Raw genomic sequence first — 19,111 nt, 5'->3', positions numbered from 1 at the left:
TGTAGGTCCTCATTTAAAATGTGAACCTAATCTTAAGGCTGAAAACCTTAAAGTGGAATTTACAAACCCTGCATAACACTTTTCAAATGACTGGCTTTTTTTTTTTTTTTTACATGGATAGATTTTTCTAATTACATTAGTTGATAAGTCATGATTTTGTGTAAGATTTGGCTTTTTCATTTTTCCTCACTGCAGTAGCACTAGCAGTACACATACAAACCTGCACATACAAATATAGTATACAGTGTTCAGGCAGCACAAGAACGAACAAGAAAGAATTTGTTAAGTATTCTGCAATCAACTTGGCGTGGCTTGGAGGATCAGTAGTGTGCGTGGGTAAACTTCACCAGATTTTTAATTTTTGTTTGATTAATCAGGTAATCAGCTCACTAAGCATCTGACACACTGAGGTTATGATGACCGCCACTACTCAAATGTGTTCATGCTTTTCTTTTGGCAGCGCCGCGTCAGAGTATGTACACAAGCAGCGCATGCTGCAGTCAGCGCACTAGAGGGCTGAGGGGAGCGCTGCATGCAACTGATCGTCTAACAGGTGTTCTTGTGGTTTTGGTGGCATTCCCCTGTTTGCTTGATCAGGTTCACAATGTGTGTTTAAGGTACATTTGCAATGTAACTAATTTTCTATGTGATAATACCCGTAGGTGTATGGCACATGCTTTAGGATAAATAGACCTCTGATCGTTTTCATAACTGTACCGTCTACAGCTTAGTTCTGTGGGAACGGTTTTCTCGAGGCGTGAACTAAAAAGCATTGTTTGCTGGTTATTTATCACTTTTCTGCTTTTCCTCTTGCATTTCCTTTTGTTTGACAGGTGCATTAGCCTGCGCATGTCCCCCCCCCCCCCCCCCCCCCCCCCCCCCCCACCCCCCACATACCACGCGCGCGTGTCTGTGTGATTATATGTGCGCGCCACGGTTGGGAGCCGGAGCGAGCGCATGCTGATGTATATTTATTACCTTGTGTTGGAAGGCGCTGGGTAGCCAAAGTCAAAGCACCCGTGCGCCTGTCAGAAACAGGAGGGGTACAAATAAGTCCGTTTCGCAGGCTGCCAGCTACGGCAGCCTCTTACTTTGCTATTGATAATACCTTTTCTAACGGGTTCGACCGACTTTTTCTTTACGACGGTTTTGTGCGAAGGTAAGTGTGAATGTCTCACAGATTCCTAATTGATTACGTGTCCCTGCTTGATCCGATTATATTTTTTCGACTGGATTAGTTTAAATGGTAGAATATATTGCTCAAACTAGACAAATGCGAGCAGTGTTTTTCCTCTGTTATATTGTGTGTGTTAAAGTATTCTGTGCGTTAATATTTGGGTACAAGCATCACTTACTGCTCCTTTACGCAACACTTTATATTGCAAAGAGATTTTGAGTCTGTGAAAGGTGCTATATAAATTATTATTATTATTATTATTATTATTATTATTATTATTATTATTATTATTATTATTATTCATAGTGCGGCCAGCACAGCGTCTTACAGAGTCTGTGACATCTTGTCTTTCACTGTTTAACAAATGTATGTGCTTTTGTGGAGCATATTTATTGTTGGCGTGTACTGAATATTTCTTGCTTCATTTGTTGGTTGTTGCATTTAACTTTGTAGATGCATCGATGATGACAACCACCTTTACAACTAATTTCTGCAGGTTCACAAAAGCTCAATTACATTGGTTAAGTCTTGCGCCATTGGTCGTGACAGCGCGCAGCACGGCAGACACTGCCACGAGCTTTAGGTTTCTTTTTAGAAACTGCAGCTGCTCCGGCCCTGCGTGCGTCAGAGCGCCGCTTATGTGGTGATACTAGCCTAAAGTCAGAGCAGGGAGCTTGTCGGTCCAAATATAGCGCGTGCCAGCCTGTGTCTGGAATGTTATCCGGTGGGCGAAATGCAGACCTATCCATTCGGTACATCTCCAACCTTGCGTATGGACGAGTCGTTAGACCAGACCATTGACCTATCCTTGAAACACGCTACAACGTGTGTGAACGTGCGAGCGTTCGTGCTGTGGCCGTACTTGTAATCTTCTCCAGTTTGAACAGTGCTGCTCTGCCGCCAGGTCTTATATCTCAGGTTATATCTCCGTCGTGAAAACAGTTTTGTACCCTGTGACACCTGTTCCCATACTCAGATAAGATCCTGCCTGTGATGGCATGCTCTGCTTGAGAGACTTTGTGAAGCTAAGAGAACACGGAGCTTAAAGGTAGTCGGGGGAGGGAGGGAGTGTAGTGGGGTGGGGGTTGGTGGTCTTGCTGGTCAGCCACAAGGACGAGACATCTCCTGCCACAGGCATAAGTGATGACATCAAAAGAGGTCACCGCGTGCACATTCTCTGCATGGGTTTATAGCTGGCACGTACATCTGATTTCCAATACTTGATGCCAAATATATACATAAGTATATTGTAAATTAAATGTGATAAAGCCAGCATAAAAATAATTCATCTTTAATGTTAGAAATGCATTTGTCTTTGGTATGAACTTTCAACTGTTACACATTACTAATCAAAGCACATTTATATGTACCATCTGGTTTTGAAATGCAGCAGTATCTATCTATCTATCTAGCTATCTAGCTATCTATCTAGCTATCGATTTATCTATCGTCAGTGAACGTCAAGCCAAATTTTGAACAATTGCTTTGAGTTCATGCTGTAACATGCCACTTCACTTCTCTCTTAATGTCTCAAAGCTCCTAATGCAGTCACATCTGCTATGGTGATGAACATCATTTGGTATGAATGTTCATTTATTGATGGCACAAACCAGATGTCCTTTTCCCACAGTCCTGCTGGAGGAAGGAGAGTGTGTGTCTATACATCTGTTGACAGGAGGATGAAGAAGAGCACACAGAGCTGCTGATTAGTCTAAGTGTCTCCTCTGGTCATGGGATATAGGAGTTTACTGACCTGGGACTTCTACTGCGTATGAACCTCTGAGTGTCAAGATGTCTGACATCAAAACTGAAGAGAAAAAGAACTCCCCAGAGTCCATCGCAGATAGGGAAGAGCTACCCACTTGCTGCACCATGGCAACAAAGGATGAGGAATGCCATGGCAACAGCTGGGTGGAGCAGCAGGTGAGGAGACACTGTCTCATGCTCATCTGTCTCCTAATCTTTTTCGTTCCTCTTCTATTGCCTTTTCTATCACCTCTTCAACACTAGTTAATTCTTTTTCTCTTCTCCTGAACAGCAGAAGACAGATGCTAACCAGGAACAACCTAGAAAGAAACAGAAGGTAGATGCTGCTTGTAGAGACACGTGTGCCATTGTGTGCCAGAGGTCCTCAAATACCAGTGTGAATATTGCATGTGTAATAGTGTATAGATGTGTTTTCATAAAAGAGGTCATTTCCAGTGACCAGAAAACTTAATTACACAAGCGTAAGACAATACAAGACAATACAATTGCATAAGACAGTGTGTTTTGATATAACACAGCCATATGCAATGTACTTGGAGAAGGACCTTGGCATTCTGTCCTCACACATAATTTCCAATTCATGAGAATTTGTTAAATAGCTGATGAGTTGAATTAAGTGAGCTGGTAAAGAGATAATACTAAACTGTGTAGTGCTGTGTTCTGCAGGACTGCAAGTGCAGAACAGAGCACTGAAATAAAAAGTAAATAGTGATTAGTACTATACTGATACATATATGATAAATTTGTACAAATTTGTATTTATAATGTAATATGTAATACAAATAAAGCACTAATGTTGTTCCTTCAACAGGCCTTTTTCTCTTCCACAATCTGTGATGTAGTGTTTGAGTGTGTGGGCTATGTGGAATGGATTGAGTCTGTAATGTATGCTGAGTAGTAACTCCAATGTTGTGTTTCAGTCTAAGGGGAAGTTAATTAGAAGTGTAGCTGTGTGTGATGAGTCTTTACCTGCTGAATCAAGCAACAAGGTAAGAATAATCATGCAATGTCTTTTTCTTTCCCTCTCTTTCTATATCTCTCTCACTCTGCCCTTCAGTCTTCCACACAAAAACATTCTGCCTTTACTTTTGTGGGGTGTGTGTGATCAAAGGACTTGGAGGCATAGCAACAGGGGGCCTCTGGCTGGAGTGAGTGAAAGCACTGCATGTCTCTTTGTGCTATACAGGGCTTCGAGGAAACAGGTACACCAACAGGAGACAATGCAATCAGTTCAGAGTGTGAAGAGGAGGAACAGGGCAGAAGAAATGGGTGTAGCAGAGTGAAGAAAGCAAGTTTATCCAAAGGTCATTACTGTGGATGGATGGGATGTGTTCCATTCATGTGGATGTGAGTTCTTTCAAATGTATGGAATTTATTTGTATTTGTATGTGTTTTAGAATTAAGTCTCGAGTACACAGACTCAACAGGCATTGATCTAGAAGACTTTCTGATCACTACTCTGAAGAGCAGTCCCAGGTAAAGAATATGTGCACTGATCATTTATTGTGCTCTCTCATCTGTATGTGCTGACCTGTTTTATTTTGGCTTGCAGAGACAGACTGATGTTGCTCAAACTGGAGCAAGATATGATTGACTTTATGATGGACAACTGGTAAGACACACACTCAATCCCACACGCTCTCATATATATGTGTGTGTGTGTGTGTGTGTGTGTGTGTGTGTATGTATGTATGTATATGTGTGTGTGTTAGTCATTCAGTCCAGTTTTAAAAAGTGAACTGATGTCTTCTGTTGCAGCTCTTATAGGAAGTTTCCTCAGATGTCCTCCTATCATAGGATGTTGGTTCATAGAGTTGCGGCGTATTTTGGACTGGAACACAATGTGGATCACAGTGGAAAAGCTGTCATCATCAACAAAACCAGCAACTCTAGGATGTATGTGGATATTGGGGTGTGTTTGCCACTGTGTTTGTAAGGGAAGGTGTGTGTGTCTGATGATGTGCATGTTTGTGTGAAGACCAGAGCAGCGGTTTGCTGAGCATGCTCAGGAGGAGAAGACTGAGGAAAGAAAGTCAATACTAAAGAGAGAGAGCAGTCTGGAGAAAGAGGAGACCCAGGTACACACACACACACACACACTCACACTCACACACACACACACACACACACACACACACACACACACACTCACACTCACTCTCACACACACACACACACACACACACACACACACTCACACACACGCACATACACACCATCAATACCAACAGTATTAAGTTGGTACTTAAGAGAAGCTTCAGTAAGGTTCTGTAAATGTATTCTCTAAGATGAAAACATTTGTGGTTGCCTCTGTGTACATTTGTGAATTTTGGTGTATTTTGTAGCAGAGAGCATCACTGCTGAAGGAGCAAAAGAAGAGTAAGTCTATTGAGGAGAGAGAGGAGGAGTATCAACGAGTAAGAGACCGCATCTTCTCCCAGGACGTGAGTCGCACAATATTAAATAATCTCCTTACTTTAAAATACACACATGCTCTCTTTCTCTCTCACATGAACACCAAATTTAAAGTGCCTATCTTCCTCTATGTCCCTTGCAGTGCCCTACTCAGAGTGTTTATATTGAGACCAGGTAAGCATTGCTTGGTATCACCAGTGCATACTATTAGCCTTAGACAGAGGTAGATGTAAACTGCTATAAACATGTCTGTTACCATCGATATGTTCTTATTTGTAAATGTGTTTGCACAGTGTTACATCATCAAATGCAGTATTGCTCCAGTATTTACAGAACAATGAGACTAATTGGACAAAATCTTATAAGTGCATTAAATCACTAAAAGTACATCCAGTGCTAGCTCTCTCTCTCTCTCTCTCTCTTTCTCTCTCTCTCTCTCTCTCTCTCTCTCTGTATGCAGAGGTCCAGAGGAATGTAGCAGTATACACAATGAGACACAAAGGAAGAGACAGCTCTTTAGGTTTGTATGGTAGTATTGTGGAGACACAACTTCGCTGAGGTCAGGAGCAATTGGTTACAGTTGAACACGACAGGTGTCAACAGGTTTATTTTAACTGCTATATTTTCATGGTAACAAGAAAGAAAGCATCTTAGTGCCTCACCTTTGTTGACCTGTCTGCAGGGCTAGCAGAGAGGGTTCTGGACATCTGTCCAGCAGCAGACAGAGCAGTGTAGAGCTGGAGTGTGCCTGGAGTGAGCCCCGACCCTGGAGCAGCACAGACTCAGAGGGCTCCACCTGGACCTCCAAAACCACACACTCACACTCTGACAGCTTCTGCAAAGCAGGTATGAGAAGTGCACTACCCTACCCAAAATGCCTTTTGGTTTAGGCTAGCCGGAACACCAAACGCAAAAAAGTAAAACAAATAAACAAACAAAATAGCATTACTACTTTGTCATGCTGCATATATACTACCTAACCGGCCATGAATATTCTTTTGGCAATACTCGGAAGTTGTATATTGAACCAGCATAAATTGTCCAATTGTTGTAACATTAAGTCAATATTATGTCTAGACTCCCTTTTTAAAATGGAATTTAAGATTTCTGAAAAATCAGATATTTACACATCAAGACTATCATAAATCCATGCAGTAAATTGAATCTGGATCACCAAATGACAAATTTCCTAAGCAGCGCTTTTAAAGGTGAATTAGTTCAGGTTCATAATGTGAGGCAAATTGTATGCTATAGCACAGAGAGTGGCTGATCCACTGTGGTCTTTTGGTCTTTTTGGCCTGTCTCTCATGCCAGAGCCTCTGCCCAATAACAGCTCTGCATACATTCTGGTGCCTGTAGAGTCATCCATACTTCCTGGGAGTATTTTACTGAACCCACACACCGGTAAATACTCTCTTGCATACAGACATGCAAGCATATATAAACATTACATGTACTCTGATCAAAGTTGTATACATTGTATATATGTGTGCCTGTTATTTTAGGACAGCCATATCTGAATCCTGATGGATCTCCAGCCGTCTACAATCCTCCAGGGAGTCAGCAACCAGTGACCCATCAGCTAAACACAATGCAGTCCCAGGCTCCTCCCACTCCCCATCAACAGCTGCCAATGGCGAGCCACTCTCTTCCACAGGTAGGAGGAGCTTCTCAAGGAGATCACAATCATTAACAAGAAAACAGTATACAAGGTGGTAGAGAAAAACTTGTTTCTGGCAGTCAGGTAATGTAAACAGTGTGACTGTTGAATAGATTAACAATTTTGCATTTGCTCTACACCATCTGCTCCAATATCAGAACTCTGGATTCAGGCTTGACTGTTATCTCTCCCTTAGTATGTGGTCATACATCAGTTCAGAAGGTAATACCTAAAAGAGCATTCTAGCCATTTCACCTGAATGTCATATCCAATTCCTAATCAATAGCAATTTGGTTAACATTTCATATGACATTTTGTGTCACAAACTGAGACAGCAGTGAATTCTAAGTCATGTCACATTGGGACTTCAGGATGAGAAGTTGTCTCCCTTAGTTAAAATGTACAAATGGCAAAAAAAAAAAAAGGTCTATTATAATGAAAAAGAATGAACACATTTTTTTTTCAGTCTCCAAGCTTTATTGTTAATGCAGCCAGAGAAATGAAGTAAACAGGTAAACAAATAGAGGATAGGCCGCCAAAGCTTTTACACTGGTGATCCCAGTTGAAGACTTGCTGGTCAGCGGTTTGAACTCTTTCTCAGGTTCAGTACTCCTCTGTGACATACCTTCCACCTCAGCAGGCGATAACCGTCTCCTCCTCGCAGCTCTACCCACCAGAACAGAGTGTAAGTATGCATAAAATTGTTTCTAAGGCTTTTCATAATAATCGGTTTTACATATTTGTGTATGATGTATCACTGTATAAATGTATCACTGATGATGTACAATGCAAAAAAGACCTAGAGCAAAGTTTGTTGTTCTCTCCACAGAGGGAGGATCTTTCATCTCAGTTTAGTCACATGACACTGAATCGCCAGTCTTCAGGTGATTTATCAGATGTGCCCACCTACTGCTTGCATAGGGCAGCACCCTCTCACAACTATGCACAACCTGAGCACAATTATGCTCCACCCTTTTCTGCAGACAGCTATATAAGCTCAGAAATGGCAGTCCTGCCCACGCAAACCTGTGGCCAGCAGAGCGCTCAGGTAATCATTATAGCTGACTGCGTTGTAACACGTTCCCCCAGGCCGTGCCATATATCGAGTGTTATTTTTGTGTTGCTCTTTCTTTGAGGCCTCGATATATAGCTACCCAGGTCAATGCCCCAACACATCCCACACACAACAGTGTGGGCCAGCTGGTTACAGCACACAGACAGGTACGTGGACAGTTGCTTCTTGATACTCCAAATAATATGTAGGTACACCTTTTTAGGGTGGAAAAAGAGTGTATCTTACAGTAGCCATTGAGCTGCAGTTGAGTGAATGCATTATGAGAGAGAAGCTTAGAGGCTCACTGTGAGCTGGCTGTTTAGTGCAGCTAAAGCACTGCACAGAGATAAATGAGAGGAAATGGAACAGTTGTCCCAATCAGTGAAACTAATTGCAAGTTTATTTAATAAAAAAAGAGACCCAACACAAAAAAAAAAAAAAAGAAAAAAGAAAAGAAAGCCCTATTTTAAATGTTAAAATGATAAAGTAGATGCATCTTTTTGGTCTATGAAGGCTTTAGGAATGAGTTGATGTGTTTATTTAAAGGTGAATTAGGCATACTAGTACAAGAACAACACTAACCACCGGAGAGCAGTAGAGCACAAGGGCTGCACCTCGAATGCCAAGTACTTGCTTTAGTGACTACATTATCTTTGACTAAAGCAAAAATATATCCATACATCTCACCAACAAAATGTAAAACTTTTGTCTACTTCTAGGATATGGTGGTCTCATAGCCAATCAGCAAGCTTTCCCAAGCATGGTGGGACCTCAGGTGCTACCGCAAACACAGCAAAGCATCATGGGCTCTTATCCACCTACATCTTCCTATCAGGTGATGACAGAGCACACATACAACTGAACAAGTGTAATTACATAAAACATTTCATGTGGTGACTGTGTTGTCTTATTTTTTCCAAGATGGAGCCACAGCTCCAGTCCTACCCGTCTGCACTTGTATCCCGGTACAGTGGGCAGGCTCAGAATGCAGCGCCCCCAACTGGAAGATCAGTGTTCTGCCACCCTCTGCCTTCTTCCCCTCCTCCAACTGTCAGTATACTAGGAGTTACCTGTCAGTCAAGCAGCTGCAGAAATACATGCATTAGAAGCCAGAACCAATGTTGGTACTAGCACACACACACACACACACACACTAACGCACTATTGAGTTACTTACCACACAGTAGCCCAACACACCTGCCTGGGTTCATACCAGCACCACAGCCTTGACACGTCCAGTTTTTTTCTATGTATTGAGTGCCATTTTATTTGAGACATGCACTGCTGTAGTACAAAAATTCTATAATTTTGTGCCACTGTTGCTGTATATTGTACGTTTACCGTTGCTGTTTTTTTTTTTTATTTTACAATGTTTTAACGTAATATAATAAAAAAAGTTATTACACAGCCATTACATAATTGTTTGTTGCCCCTACATCTATTTTCCATTTACAGGCTATTTTGTGCAGTAAACAGTCCTCTTTTGATAGTATTATAGATGTGCAAGTCAGCTACATTTTGTCTGTATATGAGGAAATGGAAATCAGCAGTAAATCTGGGGGCATATGGAATCCAATTTCCAAGGAAGAACCTCAAGGAATAGTGAGGTACATTTTATCAAACAATTTCTGAGGTATGCCTCTGGCATTTCCCAAATAATCTTGAAAGTGCTTACATTTCTTCAGAAATGCCAGTAAATACATCGAGTGCTCTTGGGGAGGTGCGTTGTGTATGCTTTACCTCCTTTTCTGCTCTCACAATTTTATATATCCCCACAGTGTGAGCAAGCTCAAGAAGAGTGAGTTCATGATTTGGAATTTTGTAAGTAAACATAATTCACACAAATCTTTATGTAACTGGATTAGAAGTAAAGTAATTTCACACTGTCTGTCAAACCAGCACAGCCAGACTCCAATGTCTTCAGTTTAGATGAGCTTTAATAGAAAGGCACAAATACAGCAAGAGTGTAATGTGAGAATTAAAAGCTTTTAAAAACAGAAACGGGTTCAAACTAGACTCCTTGATTCCAAAAGCACAGTCTAGATCAGCTCCAACGTCTTTTTCTCCTACAAGAATTCAAGTATGTCTAAACTGATAAGTTACAGCTGAGTTCAACCTCACTGGGATTTGATTAAACCGACCCTGGCCTTCTGCTTCCCTGGTTCTGTGTGCTCATGTGTGCGCGCTCGTGTGTGCGCATGTATGTTTTGAGTGTATGTAGGTAAGGGCAGTAACAGTGGTTCCCAGTTAGGTTTTGTTATATGTCCAGTCTGTTTCCATGGTAAGTAGAGTCTCTGTTGCCAGTGGTAATGAGTGGAGGTTTAAAAAAAAAAAGGTTAAAAATAGAGATGGGCTAGCTGATGCCATTATAACACCCTACTAAGAGATGGGACTCTGTGTGTGGGGGTTGGGTGTGTTCTTGTAGGAGCAAGAGAAAAAATATGAAATGACAAATCAAACTCTAAGAAGATATAAAGGTACATTTCACAGGTTCTTAAATAAACGTGTTAAAAAGGTAAAACTTAAGTTAGATTACAAGACTCTAATGCTACTGGTCTAACTGCGCTCCTGAGAACGCACCAAGAAGAAAACTGAAAACATGCAAAATCTCATCTTTAGGTTTAGAGGTCAGCATTCATTTTGCTTAGCCTATTTGACCTGCTGCCTCAAGTAAAATGTCTGCCTTCACTTATAAAAATACATTTAAAGCAGGTGCAGTCTTTTTTCTGCTGACTGTTTTTGTGTGTACGTGTTTGCACCTGCGAGCATGTGGGTGTGCGCGCGTGTGTGAGCGTCAGTCTTTTGTGTGTGTGTGTGTGTGTGTGTGTGTGTGTGTGTGTGTGTCAGTCTTGAGTGGAGGGTTCTGAGCAGGAGGGAACACTGCCTGGACACACATGTACAGTACCACAGCATGTCTTGAATAACACTGCCTAAATTATAGGCAGATCAACAATAAACAAACCCAGTTAATCCTGGATTATACCTCCAACAAACCTATCTCTGTCTCACAGTTGCAAGAAAGTTTACACGCATAAGCACACACTCGTGCTGAGATAGTTGGCTCATCCGTAGTGCCTCTATTAGGGTTATCTTGCACATTCACACACATTACATACATGCATGCACACACATCCATGACACACACATGCATGCACACAGCCCCATGCACACATGTGCACACATGCCCATACATACGCCCCCATGTTGGTGTCCATTCAGGCCTGTCCTGCAATAATTTTAACTAGCAGTGGGTCTGCGTGGCGCTGGTTCAGATCACCGATGAAATAGAGACTCACTTTGGACCACAGAGGATATGAAAGCATTTCCATTAATCACATATAATCTGTCTTTCGCTTTTTCACACACACACACACACACACACACACACACACACACACACACACACACACACACACACACACACACACACACACACACACAAACAAAAAAAACTACTGCAGCTCTGATGGATCACTTCTATTAAGATCTCTCTCTCATCCTTCTTCTTGTCGAGGTATGTGTGCTTCGTTGACGCCGGCTCTCCCTTTCCCCCTCTTCACTCCGCCCCTCCATGCCTCCTTTCACCAGCTCCTCCCCCTTCCTCCTCTCTGGCTGCTTTGCCCAGCCTCTCTATTTCTGGATCTGGAATATGAAGAGGCGCAGGTTGATGTTCTTGGCGGCCAGCAGCTTGTTGCACTCCACGCTGTCGCTGATGGGAAGAGGCGCGTACTCTGTCTCGTTGGCGTCATTGGAGAAGACGTGGTGCTGAATCACAGGCTTGATCTTAACGTCGTCGTACGGACCCTTGAGCAGCAAGAAGGAGCACTCCAGTGCCGAGTTCACCTTACTCTTCAGGATGAGCTGGAAGGAGAGCGTGCGCTTGCACGATAGATTTGGGTTGCGCTCTGAGTCGTTGACTCGTGCCTTCAGCACCCACGTCTGGTTGAGCACGGTGAAGCGTGGCGTCTCATAGTACAGGCGCGTGATGAAGTCATCTGTGCGGTACGGCCGGAACTGCACCTCTGTACTCAGGGAGGAGATGGGGGTCAGGATGGATTGTGCAGCATAATAATGTGTGCATAGTGTACTTGGATGTATGTGCTTGGATGTGTTTCCCATGGGTGCATATGGGGTTTTCCAAACAAATCTGCCTGAAGTGTTGAGGAGCAACTCTATTGCAGCAGGGCCAATAACTAATAACATCAGCTACAGACAACAGTGAAGGCATTCTCCTATTGCAATGTGATTAGGTCATATTACAGGAACTGTAACCCTTTAGCAGGTCTTATTCCAAAGCAATTTAAATTTTTAATATGTTTCCTAAGGACTTCAGCAGGACTCGCTTCTCTAACCAGAAACTCCAGTCTTGTGATTCACATTCTTTGTCAATCTGTAGTCCACTGATGTTACCCGTTTGAAAACATTGGCCATGATCACTTATTTACTTTTATCCTTTTCATCACTTGTTTACATTTTTTCTGAAAAAGGACAACAACTTTAATTCTGAATCCAAAGCACATGTAATGTCTACTGTATTATTAGCTGGAAATTGCATGTAATAAGGTTATTGTATTAAGTGAATGGAATTCCACACTTTGCCCAACTCCAAATGCTGTAACTAACTGTGCGTTTCCAGTGCATGACGTCTACCTGTGAATCCGATCTTCTCAAAGCTGAGCAGACTGAAGATGCTGTTATAGAGCTGCAGCTCCCTACGATGGCTCTGGTCCATCTCATCCAGTATGCCCATGAGTTCGATACCAGTCTTGGACGGGTGGCTGCACTCCACCTCATGGGCGCTGAGCTCGTGAAACGGCCCCTGCCAGGGGCAACCAATCCGCTTGTACTTACATTGTGTCACTCTGTCCAAAGAGCACAAGCAGCAGTCAGGAAAAATACAAAGGCTGTACTTTAGAGGTGTAACCGCATGAATTGTATTTGTTACTACAATGCTGTTTCTATTCTTAAAGAAATTATTTAGAGCAACTGGTGGATGTAAACTAACTAAAGGATTAGAGGACTAACTAAATGAACTAGAGGATTGTTTGGGGTGATATCTCCACTGCATGTGCATGCACCTGTCCTGGCACTCCTCGGACTGGTGGTGGTCCAGGCTGGAGCGGGGAAACTGTTTGAGGCAGTAGCTGCAGTCTGAGGGTAGTTCACTCACTGCTTTTTCTACTGCCAAATTCCTGCAGCACAGACTCTTACTGATCTCACAGCGACAGTTGGGACATGTGGCCTGCTCTTCCTTCAGTCGCGCGTCCGCTAGCAGGTGGATGAAGCATCCCGCACACATCAAGTGGCCATTTGTACACTGCCACACAAACAGGGTAAACAGGTCATTAATGGGCTCACTGGTACACTGGCTCTGCATGGACTAGCAATTTTCCATTCTAGGTTGTCAAACTCTAGTCGAAAATCAAGCCCCTTGGTTAAACAATCAAACAAAAAAATTAGTTGGAGACAATCCTAGAATAGACTCAGGCTAGTATTTGTCATAATGCTCCAACAGGATACTTCCTCATCTAAAAGGCAGTAGCTCTCTGAAAGGTATAGAATAGTACTTGCCAAGAGCTCTGTGGGTTTGTGTAAATCATACAAGGATGATTAACTGCTTCCATTTTACATGCTCAGTGCCCAAATTAATAAGGAGCTTCACTGAATAAGTCATAACTTTAAAGAGTACAATAAAACGTTTTAAAAATGCTGTGAAGAGTGTTTACACAGCAAAGTGTTTAACTTAAAATAACATGATTTTCCAACGCTCTCAATTATTCTTTCCATGATAAAAGAAAATGAATGAATATTAAAAATGAACTTTGCTAAACAACCTCCAAGCTCCTTAAAGTGTCTACTGAGAACTGAGGTACAATGGCCCTGCAAATGTTAAACACAGGTAACAGGTTATTAGCACATTCTTATCTTAATGATGAACCAAAGTTATATTTGTGCTTATGTAAGCATAAATTTGGGACCTTGACCAGATCTCTCTAGTATATTTTACTTCAAAATTTGGGAAGTGACTTACATAAGGTACTGCTACTACAACTTCTATTACTATTACTACTCTTACTACTACTGCTGCTGCGATTACTACTACTATTGCTACTGCTACTACTACTACTATTACTAGTATTACTACTACTACTACTACTACTATTATTACTTGTAGTATTACTATTACTACTAGTATTACTACTACCACTACTACTATTATCTACTCTTTTTGTTAAGTAGCATTTTGTTTCCCTTCCATTAAATGTCATTCAGCAGTTTTATGGATTTGATTCAGAAGACACTTACAGCTTGCATAGATAACTTGGGGGTTAGGCTACTGTTAGGTTAGCTGATAATAGTGGAACTGTTTGGCTCAATAGCAATAGCCTAAGATGATTTAATCAATTTGTTCTGCCAATCTAATAAAGACAAAAGCACTACAATGGGTAGGTATTATGACTCTGTACTGACTGCGTTGGGATTGTGAATCTGTACTTACACACTGACAAATCACATGCTTCTAGTTTTAAGAGTCTGAGAACCTAACACGCATTAATAAAAATGGTCTATATGCACATGCACATACACACAGTATGATAGAGAATTACCTCTGTTTGGCATGCGTTGTCTCATCTTATACTAAGGAGCTTTAGAAAGTATATAAGAAAATGAATTATTTACAAACCTTTATCTCAGAACCCCAAGCACTGATTTATTTTTGTCCTGCATACTGCAAGTTTAATATATATTTTTACATTCTAGAATTTGTTATGCAGATTTTTTTTTATTGAAACACTAAACACTTTTTTTTAAATTGAAACACTAAATTGAAACACTAAACCACTAGACACTTGAATCCAGATGGGTGGAAAATAATTTATTCAAATGTAGTTTAAAACACCAACCAACTGAAAGTGGTTTGTCTTCAACCTGTCTGACTAGGTAAGTTGCTGTTTTAAGAAAATGTTTTGAATACCTCATTAAATGAACAGGTGAGGATTACCTGATGAATAAGTAACCAAGTATATTTTTATTTACACAAAATGCAGTATATAATTTCTATGTTTGAATTATTTTATAACAATACAACAGCACATATTTTGGAACTACTATACTTAAGTAAGAACCATTAATCATCATCTTGTAACCAGGTAGTTATTATAGTAATGCAGTTGAAAATCACGGTGTAGCCCACATTAAAAGGTTTTTTTCTTTACACACTCACACACACACACACACACACACACACACAGACTTGTCGAATATTGAAGTTAAAGATCCAATAGACAAAGCAAGTGCATGAGGACAGCCATTTTGTTTTACTCTTTAATTCTGGGATTTATACTTATTACCTTATTACCATCCTTAAAAAATATTACAGTCACAACCTGGTGTGGTGTACAATGTGTGGTGTACGTTGATATGTAACTTTTTTGCTGTTAAGATAGTTACAGTACAATTTCAGCATTTTAAACATGCGTTTGTGTTGGTGTGTGTAAATCACAATTGAACACACATTAATTGCTTTGAAAAAATGAGGACTATAATAATTGGTAAGTGTGCAATTGTTTTGTTTTTTTTTAAACTATGCACCTTTGTGTTTCATGGTAGTTGCTTTAGGATGTTGTTCCTCGAAGGGCTACAGCAGAAACATTGTTGGGGGAAGGGTACTTAAGGAAAGAAGTCGCTGGTGATTGGGTTAAAAGAAGCATGTGACTCTTCATTGGCACGTTTGTCCCTGACGGCCAGCAGCTGGTCAACTCACTGTCACATCCTCGGATTGGGCACGAGAGTCACATAGCCAGAGATTAGAAAGTTACAGTCAGTAGGCTACTACTCAAATGCTACAAAATGAACAAAGCGACAGTTAGCAATTAGTGGCTCTGGGCTTTGATATGTGCGTGGCTAGAGAAAGCGACATGCTTTTTACTATACACTTACCAGATGCTTGTTTTGGTCACCCAGTATACACACAATAAACAAAATATATTCCCTAATATGACAGTTAATTATAGCTATAGCTAGACATGTCCTATATAGTCTTGGGGGTCTGTTTACGCGGACATCACGTTCGAACAAGGTTTGTTTGAAGCCTTCTAATATATTAGAACATACTCTGTGTGACTAGTTTAAAAAGTAATTATTAGTGGATGGCTTAAATGTTTGTTACGCGCATCACTTCCGCATGGGTTATTTACCATGTACCTCTGCACACCTGTAAATGGTCTTGTGCTTGTAAAAAAAATAATAATAATGCTGTAGTAGTTTAATTACCTGGTAGACTGAGGCTTTGGGCAAATCTAGGCATACCGTGCAGCACAACACGGAATACAAACGCTCCTCGAGTTTGCCGGCTTCTCCCTCCTGCAGTCTCACGCGTTTCTTGGGTGGTGCGTCTGCGTCGGCCTCAGAAGCAGCACCGTCTCTCCGTACGCCAGGCTCTTCTTGAATACCAGCCAGACCAGCGCTCCCCGGTCCAGCATCCAGGGCGCCCCCAACTGGTCCGACGCCAAGCCCAGCCGAAGAGGATCCCGGGGCGGCCCCTACTGCCAGTTCCCCCCGCTCTTCCATCGAAGACATCCGTGTTTGATTGAAACGAGCCACTAGGATGTGTGGAGCGCAGGAACAGTCTGAACTGATAGACTACAAAAACGGAACTGCTAAGCAGCAAACAATGAAACCAACTGTGTATAAAGTATTTCTTAATAATAGGCTGCGACTCATATGTATTTCTTGACAAAAATCGAACCACTTCTGAGGAAAGTAAACCGCATATGTACAAAGAGCAGATGTGGCGTTTCACTACAGTTCTAGATCAATATTTGTAGCTTTTTCCCTAGCTTTAGCAGGTTGTGAGACACAGCTTTGCGATGCCTTAACAAAACAACAGTCTGTTGTTAGTGACTGCGCGCTGTTGACGCCGTTATCTGCCGTGACAGCACGCACACAGCCGCTCTTTGCGACCCAATTGGGCTCCTTGCGCCCGGTCCACCTTCCGAACAGGACCGAGCCACTACAACAAACTACAGTCTTGCCCGAAAGGCTGAAAGTTGATAGTTCTTTGCAGCGTCTTCTCGATAGTTCGCCCCTTGGTCTACACTGCCATCTTTGTTTTTTCCTGTCTGTCTCCTCCTCTCCCTCTGTCTTCTTGTCCCGTCTTGTTTCTACCAATCCGAGCCACGATTATTCAGAACCGGATGCGTCAATAGCCAATCTTGCATCCGTTTACTTGCTGATTAGTGAGTGTTTTGCCAGTACTTGTGATGGCTGATATGCCATTCCTGACAGTCTTCGCTGATTGGCTACAGCAAATGTTGTGTTTCGTTAGATGACTGGGGCGTTATGCGTCGCGCAGGCGCACAGGCCTTCTGCGGGTCAGTGAGACAGCTTCTTAAAGGTGACTATAGACCACCACCCGATATGCGACAAAATGGCAACGTCATCGTCAAGTGTCTCCCTTCTAGCTTGATATTAGAAAAACATCTGTTGCTGATACAACTGAACATCTGTTTTTGACAGTCTCAGCTTTTCTGTAAGGCCTGAAGAAGATGACAAAAAGTTAAAGTTTCTCTCTGTCTCTCTCACTCATTTACTCTGTCTCTCCTCTGTCTGTCCTGCTTGATAATATGTAATATTACATTAGGATATAGTTCTGCCAAACCATATGGATTAACATGGGAAAGTGTATTATGGTCATTATAATAGCATGGCTTCAATATCTTACTGCCTTTAATTCACTAAGCGTGCATTGAGTGAAAGAGAGTGGCCCTTTGGGATGGCCAGAAAAAAGACACAATATGACAAGATAGAGGGGCCTGGCATGAAAACTGTCACTCTAGCCTGTATCTTGCATGATTTGTATGTTTTGTCAAATTGTCACCTAGGTTAAATGGAGGACAGACCTTTCAGTGTTAATAATAACCTAATCCCGAAACAGTTAACACTTAACAGTACAGTTGCTTGTGTGTGTTGCTTTAAATATATATGTACCGTAAAACATTTTAGTTGTCAAAAGCATGAGGAATTTGACCTGGTGATAGTAAATTGTTTTATTTAACACTACTGTTATAAAGGGCCATTGCTGTTCAACTGTGAATAAAATATGATAAAATATTATATGGTCTTAATTTATGCTTGCTACTCTGACTCTAGCTAAATAATTTTAAACTTGACCTAGTTACTATTGATTACTTAAATTACTAAGTTATGACCTAGTTACTAGTGATTACTTGACCTAGTTACTACTGATTACTTAAATCCAGTGCAGCTCTAAATGGGGCAAATGGTTCATTGCTATATATATTTTAATTCCAGGGTGATGTAGTTGAGGTGTATGAACTTGAGTTTGGTTTTCTGACATTTAGGAGCTTTTTAAAAAAAATATATATATATTTTTAAATTTTAGTGAAGGATATTCCACCCCTGCTCATAAATGATAATCTACAAATTTGTATAATTAAAAAGAAAGTTTCCATCTAAGAGCAGGACTTGAAAGTATTACCAGTAGTATGATATATAGCCTATTATATTATTATTATTATTATTTTATTTATTTATTATTATTTTTATTTTTTATTTTAGTTTTCTATGTGGACATTTAACTCTAGGTATAATCATGGGATTAGACCATGTGCAAAAACGTTCTGAGAATACCCAAGTTGTTTTAAAGGAAGACAGAAATAGATCAGAAGATCTTAATCATTGTCCTCTCTAAAGACCTGTATCTCAAAGCATTATTATCTCAAAGTTAAATAATTTGTATGTATTTTAATGCAGTTAATGCAATAAGAAAATGAAGAAAGATTATAATTTACCTGTACTGAAATTATAAAGCAGAAGAATATATCCAGTGAGAGAGTCAGGAATGGACTGTTTCTTCACAAAAACATGCTTTAAATGTTAAGTGTGACGTTAGTACAACCTTATATGGGATGCCCGCAAGCTACATAAGATGATCCAAATGGAAAATTCTATCAAATTCTAAATCATTCTTAGTTAAGGTGTTGTGTTAAGTAAAAACATTCACTGCACTCCCTTT

The 19,111-nt window shown here is 41.0% G+C and overlaps 2 protein-coding genes and 1 long non-coding RNA gene across 11 annotated transcripts; 1 reads left to right on the top strand and 2 right to left on the bottom strand.

The window, feature by feature from the left end:
* The first annotated feature begins 549 nt into the window (after positions 1 to 549).
* Positions 550 to 11,198, top strand: arpp21 (cAMP-regulated phosphoprotein, 21). 9 transcript variants are annotated; one of them, XM_035528963.1, is made up of 21 exons: positions 998 to 1,159; positions 2,808 to 3,100; positions 3,216 to 3,260; positions 3,865 to 3,933; positions 4,131 to 4,248; positions 4,342 to 4,420; positions 4,497 to 4,556; positions 4,703 to 4,840; positions 4,923 to 5,022; positions 5,290 to 5,388; positions 5,502 to 5,533; positions 5,820 to 5,879; positions 6,042 to 6,205; positions 6,674 to 6,763; positions 6,865 to 7,016; positions 7,621 to 7,704; positions 7,849 to 7,903; positions 8,003 to 8,067; positions 8,156 to 8,240; positions 8,793 to 8,908; positions 8,995 to 11,198. In XM_035528963.1, the coding sequence occupies exons 2-21, from the start codon at positions 2,969 to 2,971 to the stop codon at positions 9,202 to 9,204; spliced, it is 1,953 nt and encodes a 650-aa protein (XP_035384856.1). In that variant the 5' UTR covers positions 998 to 1,159; positions 2,808 to 2,968; the 3' UTR covers positions 9,205 to 11,198. The 9 variants fall into 9 exon arrangements, with proteins under 9 accessions (XP_026855544.2, XP_035384856.1, XP_026855548.2 ...); XM_026999747.2 differs by having other exon boundaries at positions 7,849 to 8,067; XM_035528962.1 differs by having other exon boundaries at positions 7,621 to 7,903.
* LOC118241805 lies at positions 7,263 to 9,108 on the bottom strand. The gene is made up of 2 exons (XR_004776366.1): positions 9,019 to 9,108; positions 7,263 to 7,685 (listed from the first exon to the last, which is right to left on the bottom strand). It is a non-coding gene; the product is annotated as an uncharacterized LOC118241805 (long non-coding RNA).
* cyhr1 (cysteine/histidine-rich 1) lies at positions 9,993 to 17,219 on the bottom strand. Its single transcript, XM_026999749.2, has 4 exons — positions 16,348 to 17,219; positions 13,152 to 13,390; positions 12,724 to 12,935; positions 9,993 to 12,095 (listed from the first exon to the last, which is right to left on the bottom strand). The coding sequence occupies exons 1-4, from the start codon at positions 16,651 to 16,653 to the stop codon at positions 11,704 to 11,706; spliced, it is 1,149 nt and encodes a 382-aa protein (XP_026855550.1). The 5' UTR covers positions 16,654 to 17,219; the 3' UTR covers positions 9,993 to 11,703.
* Between the last annotated feature and the right edge of the window lie 1,892 nt (positions 17,220 to 19,111).

This window comes from Electrophorus electricus, chromosome 8 (assembly GCF_013358815.1).
Source record: "Electrophorus electricus isolate fEleEle1 chromosome 8, fEleEle1.pri, whole genome shotgun sequence".
Classification (NCBI taxonomy): domain Eukaryota; kingdom Metazoa; phylum Chordata; class Actinopteri; order Gymnotiformes; family Gymnotidae; genus Electrophorus; species Electrophorus electricus.
This window is presented reverse-complemented; position numbering and strand designations above follow the sequence as displayed.

What these genes read in the sequence shown, in the direction of transcription:
- arpp21 (XM_026999743.2), top strand. Translation starts at nt 2,969, where the DNA reads ATGTCTGACATCAAAACTGAAGAGAAAAAGAACTCCCCAGAGTCCATC. An exon ending in ACAGCTGGGTGGAGCAGCAG is followed by an intron (nt 3,101 to 3,215) that starts GTGAGGAGACAC and finishes TCTCCTGAACAG; the next exon opens with CAGAAGACAGATGCTAACCA. An exon ending in CACCTACATCTTCCTATCAG is followed by an intron (nt 8,909 to 8,994) that starts GTGATGACAGAG and finishes ATTTTTTCCAAG; the next exon opens with ATGGAGCCACAGCTCCAGTC.
- cyhr1 (XM_026999749.2), bottom strand. Translation starts at nt 16,653, where the DNA reads ATGTCTTCGATGGAAGAGCGGGGGGAACTGGCAGTAGGGGCCGCCCCG. An exon ending in TCCGAGGAGTGCCAGGACAG is followed by an intron (nt 12,936 to 13,151) that starts GTGCATGCACAT and finishes CTCTTTGGACAG; the next exon opens with AGTGACACAATGTAAGTACA. An exon ending in TGAGAAGATCGGATTCACAG is followed by an intron (nt 12,096 to 12,723) that starts GTAGACGTCATG and finishes CCCTGAGTACAG; the next exon opens with AGGTGCAGTTCCGGCCGTAC.